General features: G+C 44.7%; 1 protein-coding gene across 1 annotated transcript; it reads right to left on the bottom strand.

Moving 5' to 3' along the window:
• Window positions 1-2,746: 2,746 nt before the first annotated feature.
• LOC306831862 (PR domain zinc finger protein 15-like) lies at window positions 2,747-7,204 on the bottom strand. Its single transcript, XM_079356108.1, has 3 exons — window positions 7,125-7,204; window positions 5,332-5,553; window positions 2,747-4,212 (listed from the first exon to the last, which is right to left on the bottom strand). Exons 2-3 carry the CDS (start codon window positions 5,524-5,526, stop codon window positions 3,676-3,678), a joined length of 732 nt encoding a protein of 243 aa, XP_079212234.1. The 5' UTR covers window positions 5,527-5,553; window positions 7,125-7,204; the 3' UTR covers window positions 2,747-3,675.
• Window positions 7,205-11,030: the final 3,826 nt, after the last annotated feature.

Below are 11,030 nucleotides of genomic sequence, written 5' to 3'. Positions count from 1 at the left end.
CATGAGCAGCAGTTAGAAAGTGAAAGGTGTTCTGCATGTGAGAGCGGGAGGAGTCCAGCCCTCGTTTAAAGTGCAAATGTCTTCTCTCGGGTGAAATCATTAAAGGGGCTGTCATTGGTGTGTTAATCAAATCGGCTCTTTTCATCTGCAGGAAAATAAAACAGGACGGTCAACTTTGAGTCAGTGTGATGGAAAATTTCGTCTTTAGTTTTTGGGTCGAGTGAGTTTTTCTGGTTTGAGTGAATAAGTCGGCACGTGTTCAAATCTATAACAAACATTTCCCTAACAATAACGATGGTGACACCAGCACTCAGGAAACATTTCATCCTCCCCTGGAAAAAACACACAAAATGAGCCAAAGAGAACAAGACAAGGATGTGTGTTTTGTACCCAGAATCACTCAGATCTTTGGAAAAAAAAAAAAAAAACTGATTGAAATTTAAAGTGTTGTCACAGCAAACCGCTTTTGATCGATTTGATCATCAGGCGTATCTACAAAACGCAGGAGGGGCAGGGAGCTGACGCTAACACTAGCGTGACGGCTCGGTGTTCATCTTTCACTGAGATTATCAGCAGCCTCTCAATAAACAAATAAACCAGATACTTAAATATTGATCGGCACACTGAAGGAGTGAACAGCTGATTGGTTCTGGGTATCGGCTAAATCACAAATTCAGGATCACAGTCGTTATCAGGGAGGAAACGATGGATGGTGAACGTCTCTGAGTGAACGGATACGTCAGAAACACAAACACAGCTGAGAGTTTCACATTGAATCACAGCTTTTCACATTTCGTCACGTCAGGATTCATCGTTACAGGTGACGTCAGCTCAGGTATTCTGTTTTTTTATTTGTGGTGAAGCCTTTTCCATTAAATGTGAACGTCCATGTTTTTTTTTTTTAAAGTCCCATTAAAAAAACAAACTGGGTGTAATCCAGCATTGCTGTTCAATGTTCATTCATCAGCCACCTATGTGATTAAGTTATTATCTGAGTATTAATTACTGAACTTCATCTTCCTGTAAAACCTCTGAAACGTCTGATGACTCATCCTGCAATCGAGGGCGTTAACTTGACCAATTAAAAAGCTGTGCTGAAGCTAACAATCCAATCAGATTCATCCTAACGTTAGGTCCCGCCTTCAGTCGTGTGATATATTATTATTGGTCCTATCCTGTTTCAGTTGTGCTGCTCGGGGGGTCCCTGTTTTTGAGTTGGGATTGAGTCATTCTTCCCACTTCGGTGTGTTTACGTGCTTTTAGTTCAGGAAGTCGGAAAATTTCAAAACAGTGAAAAACACGTGGAACGTCTCAGTTACACGTTATATTTGAGTTGATGTGCAAAACATGAATTAATAAAAAGGATCTTAACATTAAAACAAATATTGCGAAGGTGGAGTGAAGTCGGCAGGTAGTCCTTTCCTGCAGGCGTTCACTACACTACACTAAGACTCGATGTTTCCGACGCCACATGAAAGCAGGGAACGTCAAGACGATACGATACGACACTCTCGCAGTTCAGTTTCATGTTTGACCGACACCAGCTCCTAAAATCAGGAATCCTGTTTTTTTCCCTTAGTGGAGGAGTTCGGTTGACTCTTATTGGCTGTTTTGATCTACTCAGGTGTATTCATCTCTTCTTAAAGGGATACTTCACCCATTTACATGAAGCTGTGTATCATTAGAAAGATGGTCGTAGTGTTGAATGGTCGTGAGTCCAGCCCTCATTTTGCCCTGAGACGAGAAAAATATGTTTTTCTTTGCTTGAAAGTTTTCTTCATGTGATGCAAAAAGCGTCATATCCCTTTAATCATTTTTGAACTCTTTGTGAAAAGATGTTGCCAGTCTTTATCGCCCTCTGCTGGTGTTTTTATTTTATTTGAATGAAAGCATCGAGCCCTGTGTTACAGCTCGAGTGCTTTAACAGTTTGAGGCAGAAACACAAATCCAGAAACAGGAGTGATGAATCGGATTTGAGAAATGTTCCTGAATGTGTCACAAGTGAAAGTGTATATTTGTATTTCCTGTGGAGCTCTGTGTCTCCATACCAGCGGTGTTTGGACTCACTATCGTTCAGAGAGGAACAGATATGAGGATTATGAGGAATTTAACATCTGTTTGTCTTTTTTTTTTTTTTTTTTACCTACTCAATGTGGTTGGTGCTTTTTATTCACTGTTTAAATAACCGGAAGAAAAAAAAAAAAACAATGCTGCATTACACTGGAACCATCTAGAGCAGAGGTCTCCAACAAGGGGCTCACGAGTTACCACCAAGCAAATCCAAAATGTAAAAAAAAAAAAGAATAAAAAATTATCTACACGATGCATAAACGAAACCTCACTTATAGCAAACCGTATCTACTTACTCTAGTTCTATCTAATTAGAGTACAACACGCTGGTCGACAGCATGCAGTGTCAGAAATTAACCCATTAAAAAGGTAAGAATATAATATTAACATAGACTGCAAATACAAAATAAAAATAAGGCTAGTCGCAGAAGCTTATGAGTTGTTTTATTTTTGAAATCCTATCAAAGTTTGGAGACCTGATCTAGAGGACAGGTCAGTGAATACGGACTCACTGAGTTTCTACTATTTATACTACAGTATGTAGAAAGGGACAAAGAGCTTCCGTCCTCTCGGCCAGGTCAGTCCTGTGAAAGTTGATCTCAATGGGTTAATATCTGCTTTAATTCAAGAATTATCTGAACTGTTTTTGGAATTTGTGTTGGTTTGTCAGAACGTGGGACGACTCAAGGTGCTTTTACCCTGCAGGACACGCCGACGCATTCACACCCTGATTACGAAGCAGCGGGAGCAAGTCGGTGTTAAGTGTCTTTCCCAACGACATGTCAGACATGTTGCTGCAGGATCTGGGAATCGAACCCTCGACCTTCCTGCAGAGAGTTGACAACTCTACCAGCTTTTTTTGTACTTTTCTTGAACTTGAAAGGAATTGTTTGTTATTTTTAGTGATTTAAAGAAAGTTAAAATCACACGTGTCTGTATGTGACAGACAACCTTATTTAGACTTTGCAGGATTTAGAGCAGCCGAAATGTTCCCCGCGTGATCGTTCAACACAAACAAACGATAAAGTAACACAGATAAAAACAGCAGGGTTTTTTAAAAAAAGGTATTTTTTGAAAAAAATAACAGTAGAAAAAGGTTTCCAGTATTCATCCAGACAGTTCAAAGACAATAATTACAGTTTTACAGCGTTTGAAAAGAACATTTTATACATAAGACTCTTTAAACCGATCCGCTGATCGTGACTTCACACATGATCTGGTAAACAACGTTTCACTTTCACTTCTTTTTTACAGTCCGGTACATTTTCAGATTGGATTTTTGAAGCAGCAGATTTGTGTTCATGCAGGTTTTAAAAAGTGAAAATAAGGCATTTTAAAGTTCATCGTGTAGCTTTGGTTTAAAATGGAAAAGATTCAGTCTTTTCTTTTTTCTTTTTTTAAATTTCATGGCTACGAATAAAAGCCACTTTGTTTTTTGTCAATAAAAACCTCTTCATTCATTTCATGGGGCGGAGAGGCATCCGTGTGAAAGTGATCGAAGCTTTGTACAGTTTAATAGCGAGTCTACTATGTTACAGTGTGTGTGTGGGTGTGTGTGTGTGTGTGTGTGTGTGTGTGAGGTGACCTGCACCTCCGTGCTCTGTGTCAGTAGCTGAACATCTGCTGGGCCGAGCCGCTCTGCTGCTGCGGGGTAGACGGTTGGCTCTGGACGGACTGGCCTGGATCTTGTCCATGATTCTGGCCGTCCTGACCCTCCACCTGACCCCCCTCCAGGACGGGAGTCACCTGGCCCCCCTCAGCTGCAGCTACGGACCTCCAGGCCAGCGTTGGGGCCTCCAGCTGGTGGCTCAGGGGATTGACGAGCGTGGTGACGTTAATGAAGTGGGCGACAGATTGCTGCGCCGCTCCTCCGCCCGGTCCCACCGTCTCTGGGACGAGCTCGGCCGGCCGGTTGTGGATCATGGCGGAGCCGCTGACGGCGTCGAAGGTGACGGTGAGAATGGAGTTGTCGAGGGTGAGGGGCCGGTCGCTGGCGGTGAGGTGACCTACAGCGACGGGCTGCAGGCTGGTGAACTGTGCAGGGGCGTGGCTTGTGATGGGTGTGACCGTGATGTTGGTCAGACCCACGGAGCTGTTTGGGGAGGAGGATGAAGGAGCGTTGGGATCAGCCAGGACCACCACCTGAAAAATAAACAAATATTTGTTGGATATCAAAGCAGAAGAAGAATCACAGCAGGAAGACCATTTCAAAGAATTACAACAGACCATTTGTTTACGCAGAAGTATTTTTAAGGTCACATTCTGTAAAATTCACTTCATCATGTTTCTCTAACATGTGTCTCGAGTCTGTCTACAAACCCCCCAATGAAGAGAGAAGTCCATCCTCTGTCTTCTCCGGGCTCCACTTTTTAGAAAATGTGAGCTAAAACAGGCCATTTGGAGAGTTTCCCCTAATGACATCACAAAGGGCAGTAGCCCCTCCCCCAGGTGGGTGTTTGTTCTGCCCTCTGAGTCTACCATGTTACTTTAAACAATAAGACATGGAGCGTGAGCGTGGTCAGACACAGCTCATTTACATATTTAAAGCGACAGACACAGAAACAGCCTGTTCTGAGCAGGGCTGAAATAGAGGGGTTTAAAGACATGATCAAACACAGGATCAGAGTGGATTTAAAACAAGTTCTCCTAAGTGGTCTGCACTAAAGGGGTTTCCCCCCCTTCCCCCCAAATGAGTGGTGGGAATCATCTCTCCGATTGCTGGCAAAACGACCCTCAGACTGACGTGTGGGAAGCGCCAAGAATTATTTAAATTTATTAAAAAAGAAGAATATGTGACCTTTAACTTTGCGTTTACTTGATGTATCAACTTCTCATGTATAATTATAACTTCTAATGTACTTGATGCTTCGATGTTTAGACACCTTCTGTCAATCAATCCGTTTTATCATAATTTAACCCACTTCAGTTTTATTGGAACAATTCATTTGATGACACCTTGATAACTCAGGAGAAATGATAACATAACCCGTTCATAAAGGTCGTTAGCATAACTAAAACAAAACCAGTCCCCTTGAAAACAGAACCACGACTGTGTTAACATAATTGAACAACATAAGTTCACATAAGCCCCCCCCAATCTGGTTTTCCATCAGCAGGTTTTTGGTCAGCTGCTGTCTCGGGGCATCTGGCAACTCAGCGAACAAACCTTGGGCTGACTTCTTATTCTCTTTTGAGAAAAAGCAGATCAGACATGTTATGACCACGAGAGGACCAGCGTGTTGTGAAACACTTTGTCTGTACCTGTTGGATACTCTGCACAGCAGAGCTCGTCTCCGTCTCGTCTCCAACGATGACGGCGTTGAATTCAGTAATGGATTCGCCCCTCGGCTCGGTGAAATCGGCGTACTCGTCCGACTTGGAAAGCTCCGGCTCAACCTGGACTCTCTGCTTCTTCTTCGGGTGTCGAGAAGGTCGGCTGAGTCTCTCGTGAGCCATGCCGTCTTTCTCCAGAGTCAGAGAGGGCTGAGGAGGAACGGGAAATATATTTCATCAGAACACCGAGACCGTGATGAGAGTCCACTTCAACCTGAGATGTTAAAGAGGACGTATTCTCCCCCTTCTCAAACACTCCCCTCTGTGCTCTGAATGATCCAAGAGGTCCAAATATAACATGAATCAAGCAGCAGGAGGTTTGTGGCCCTGTAGAAACCAGCTCTCTCTGAACGCTCTGTTTCGGTGTGTGCGTCTCTTTAAATGTAATAAGCCCCGCCCCCTGAGTTTTCCCAGTAGACATCACTCCTTCGCTAGCGAGAATAAAAATGGTGGACGTGCACAAAAGTTTTGCTCTAGGTGGAGTTGATGGGTGGAGATACCAGTGGGAGTGGATTTTATTTTACCAGAATCCCACTGTGACATCACAAGGAGAGCACATCAGAAACGGAACATTTTTCTCTGTGTTGTCCGACTTATGAAGACGACAAAACAAAAGACGAGATGAATTTATTTCACATTTTGTGGGTCAGTAGACACTCAGGTTACCCAAATATATGCTCATAAACACTGTCAAGGTGGAATTCTCAGAATAATTATTTGTTTTATTTCTACAAAAGCTAACATATCACGCAGGGCCAATTAAATACAAGTTAAAAGGAAAACAATATGCAGGGTGATTTTTCACGAGTCACCACACATTCTCTGGCGGTTCATGATTTATTGATCATAAAGAAGTTAGGAGGAGTCCTGTTTAAGGAACACAAGACACTGTGATGCCAGGCGTTAGAATCATTTTAGCCTCTGATTCTCTCATTGTGTAATGAAAGTCAGACTTCATGAGTGTTGCACGCGGCCCTGGTTCTCTCTCAGGGTGGAGGAGGGGGATTTAAAAGCAGCAGGTAGGAGGAAGAAGAAGATTGTTGGGCTTTCTTGCTTCAGTTTAGCCAGGAGACCACCGATGTACCAAATTATGTATTTTAAGGGGGAGGTGCTGGAAGTGTAACATAAAAAATGTAAAACTGTACGGTATGACAGAGAAAGCTACGGAACAAAAAGATGTTAACTTCTGTTATCACGGAGGATCTTCTCTCCATCTCATTCGGTTGTATGATCTGTTTTCATGAAGTGATCACTATTTTCATTGCTTTAAATCACTGCAAGCAGCATGTCCTGTGACAGCTGCTATATAAGCAACCTTTAACCATCAACATGGTTACTAAGGCCTTGTACACACGTAGCCGGGTTTTTGTAAAAACAAATATCCTGACCCCTCCGTCTAGAGAAAAAAAAAAAACCATACGTACACACGACCTCGTTTTTAGAAAAAACTTCATCCACACGTAACCGCAGGAGTGCGTTTTTAAGCACATCCAGACTGTTTCTTAATGTAAACACAGGTCGGTCGCATATGTGATGTAAGAACATATTTTGTTGCAGGCAGTGCAACTTTTTGAAACACAAAACCCCGGCAAACGCACAACAGAGAATTCGTAAATCTTCACTTTGGTCGGAGGTTTTTAAAAGTTTCGTGAGGTACCCGGCTACGTGTGGGCGGGGCCTAAGAGAACGATCCTAACCTTGTTATTGTGACGTTATCTCACCTGCACAATGCTGATGGATGAATCGTTGATGGTGGAAGGTTCCTGAAGATCGTCAAACTCATTTCTGCGGTGAAGAGGAGACAATGTGTGTCACGATCCGGAGGAATGTGTCGTTTCATAAACACACCTCAGCTCCACTGTGCAGCATTATGCAGCTGAAACACCTGAGGTAAGAAGAAGGGGACATTTGGGACAATGAGGAGGAGACGAGGGGACTCGTCTTCTCAGCACAGAGACGATCATCACGTTCTATGAAAACTAAAACTTTTCCAGGACAATGTGATGCCTCTGTTTAGTTGAGAACATCCTCTGCTCGTCTTATTGTTGATCCTGACAGACGCGGAGTCATGATTAGAACATGAACACTTTAGTTTGGGCCAAAAAATGCTTTTTTTGTTTAGAATAAAGACGTTTTTCTCCCATTTTGAGGGACAATTGGACAAACGCGAGGAGGAAAAAAATCGGACAACGAAAAATAAAAGGACCCTCTTTTACTCACTGAGCCTCCTGCTACTGCTGCTTTTCATCAGTCACTTTGAAAGTTTTTTTTTGGGGGGGGGGGGGTGTTCATTTCTTTATTTTTAAGAGAAAAGACAGTGGATAGAGTCAGGAATCAGGGAAAGAGCGTGGGGGGGTCGACACGTGGGAAAAGAACCTGAGGATTTGGGCCGTCTCAGATTGGAGGACCACAGTCTGCACACAACAACCACTACCATATAAGTCCATGTATTTTTCTTTTTTTTGTCAATATTGTTGCGAGCTGCGTGGAAGAATGATTCAAAGACGAGCTTTAGTCTCAGTCAATGCACACTACCCCAAGCAAGTGCTTTTATTTGGACAGAACATGAACAACAACAGCAGGACGTCATTAACTTCAATATCCCAAACACTCATGGTTTGCACCAAAGTCCCGAAAACCCATAATGCTTAGCAGTATCAAATCCCCGCAATTGGCTCTACGATCGCTACATAGCCCCCACCTGAGGAGTCAGTCGTCCCTGGCGACCCCATTACCCACAACAAAGTCGCTCAAGCGTTTAGGCTGCTTCCGGGATCGCGCGGACCGTGTAGGACCATCAGGAGCCGGTTCAGGTGGAGAGTCAGGGCATGGAATGCTGTCATCATCTCCCTCATTAGCAGCCAGTGGAGAAAGAGGGTGACATGGGAAGAGTCTCTTCTTCTGGACAGGGCAGGACACCCGCGCCTTGTCATAGGCCCTCTTCTGCCGGACACTGGAGTTTGCCTGGGCCTGGCGGGTGTGGTCATGCCCCACATGCAGACACTCCCTCTGTCTGCCGAAGTAGTCCATTTCTTTTCCGCTGGCGATCTCCGGTTCCAGCGGGGTGTGAGAGTGCTGGGTGGGTCCCATCTGGGCGGGGCAGGCCTCATTCTCCTGCTGTTCCTTCAACTGCTCAGCGGTCAGCCTGAGCCACCCCTCTCCATCGCTGATAGGGCAGGCAGCCGCCGCCCTCTGGACTTCTTCCTCCTCCTCCCCCTCATTACAGTCAGCCGTGTTGACAAGTGGTCGTGGAGCAGGTCGCGTAGGCTTTGTGGAGAACACCCTCTCAGCTCGTTCAGCTTCATGCAGCGCCTCAGTGAGGGACCAGGGCATAGCCAGGTGAACATGCTGGCGCAGTCTCTCAGGTGTGAGCCCACGTAGGAAGGCGTGCAGGGCCAGCTCCTCCTGGGCAGCTCTATGGAAGTGGGGGTAACCTTGTTGGGCATACAGCTGCACATCTGCGGCGAAGTTGCCCAGGCTTTCTCCTCCCCATCGGTGACGACTGGCCAGCTGGTCTCTGCCGTGATCCGCGGAGCGCTGCTGTCCAAACCGCCTCTGCAGAGCTGTGGTCAGGTTGCTGACGTCTTGCCGTTGTGCTAGAGTCGGGAGGTCAAGGAGCACTTGAACTGCCTTCCCTTCCAGCGCCAGAGCCAGGTAGGTGGCAGCTTCCTTGTTGTTCCAGCCATTATGCAACACTGCTAGTCGGACTTGGGAGAGGTATGGCGCCAATGGTGTTGTCCCGTTATATCGTGGCAGCTTGACTGGGGACTTCTGCGCCACCACGGGTTGTGTTAGACCTCCTGTGATCGATGATGGGGGAGAGCGACGATGGGCGTTGATCTCCGGCAATATGTAACCAGGATCCAACACGGCATCAGCCTCCAGGGGGCGACGAGGCCACGGTGCGTTGGAGCCATCTGGAAGCTCATCTGCCGGCAGTATGTCTGTGGGCACGCTGCTCATCCCGAGCTCGAGAGCGCCATCTCCCTCTCCCTTCATGCGCGACCATTCTTGGAGGGTGACCGCTCTCTGCTTCATCGCTTGCTCATTCTCCAGGGATTCTTCTGCTCTTCTTGAAGTCCCCATCCCACTTCTGACACCAACTGCGTGGAAGAATGACTCAAGGACAAGCTAAAGTGTCGGTCAACACACACAGATCCAAGCTGATGCGTACATTAACACAGCACATACAAAATAACAGCACATATTAATAACTTCAATACCCCTAAGACTCATGGTTTACAGTCTTTAACACCCATAATGCTTTGCAGCATCAAATCCCTGCGATTGGCTCTACGATCGCTATAATATATTTTGCTGAACTGTATTGCGGTGAAAACAGTTGCCTCTGGCTTCCCATATCAGCCTTGTGCTAAGTCACTGTTGACTCTGTCTCTCAAATGTAATCAGGTTACCAGGAGGACGAGGTTTATTAAAGAGCGAGCGTACACTTGTCACCTTGAGAGAGAAAATGCAGATCTTTTAGGTGGGTGTCACGTCAGGCTGCTCAGTCGGCACGTGTTCAAATCTATAACAAACATTTCCCTAACAATAACGATGGTGACACCAGCACTCAGGAAACATTTCATCCTCCCCTGGAAAAAAACACACGAAATGAGCCAAAGAGAACAAGAACAAGGATGTATGTCTTGTATCCAGAGTCACTCAGATCTTTGATTAAAAAAAATAAATAAATAAAATAAACTGATTGAAATTTAAAGTTTTGTCACAGCAAACCGCTTTTGATCGATTTGATCATCAGGCGTATCTACAAAACGCAGGAGGGACAGGGAGCTGACGCTAACACTAGCGTGACGGCTCGGTGTTCATCTTTCACTGAGATTATCAGCAGCCTCTCAATAAACAAATAAACCAGATACTTAAATATTGATCGGCACACTGAAGGAGTGAACAGCTGATCGGCTAAATCACAAATTCAGGATCACATCAGGATCGTTATCAGGGAGGAAACGATGGATGGTGAACGTCTCTGAGTGAACGGATACGTCAGAAACACAAACACAGCTGAGCTTTTCACACTTCATCACGTCAGGATTCATCGTTACAGGTGACGTCAGCTCAGGTATTGAAGCCTTTTCCATTAAATGTGAACGTCCATGTTTTTTTTTTTTAAAGTCCCATTAAAAAAAACAAACTGGGTGTAATCCAGCATTGCTGTTCAATGTTCATTCATCAGCCACCTATGTGATTAAGTTATTATCTGAGTATTAATTACTGAACTTCATCTTCCTGTAAAACCTCTGAAACGTCTGATGACTCATCCTGCAATCGAGGGCGTTAACTTGACCAATTAAAAAGCTGTGTCGAAGCTAACAATCCAATCAGATTCATCCTAACGTTAGGTCCCGCCTTCAGTCGTGTGATATATTATTATTGGTCCTATCCTGTTTCAGTTGTGCTGCTCGGGGGGTCCCTGTTTTTGAGTTGGGATTGAGTCATTCTTCCCACTTTGGTGTGTTTACGTGCTTTCAGTTCAGGAAGTCGGAAAATTTTAAAACAGTGAAAAACACGTGGAACGTCTCAGTTACACGTTATATTTGAGTTGATGTGCAAAACATGAATTAATAAAAAGGATCTTAACATTAAAACAAATATTGTGAAGGTGG

Source organism: Symphodus melops (assembly GCF_947650265.1).
Source record: "Symphodus melops genome assembly, chromosome: 11".
Lineage (NCBI taxonomy): Eukaryota > Metazoa > Chordata > Actinopteri > Labriformes > Labridae > Symphodus > Symphodus melops.
The sequence above is the reverse complement of the archived record's forward strand: the minus strand, read 5'-3'. Positions and strand labels throughout refer to the sequence as shown.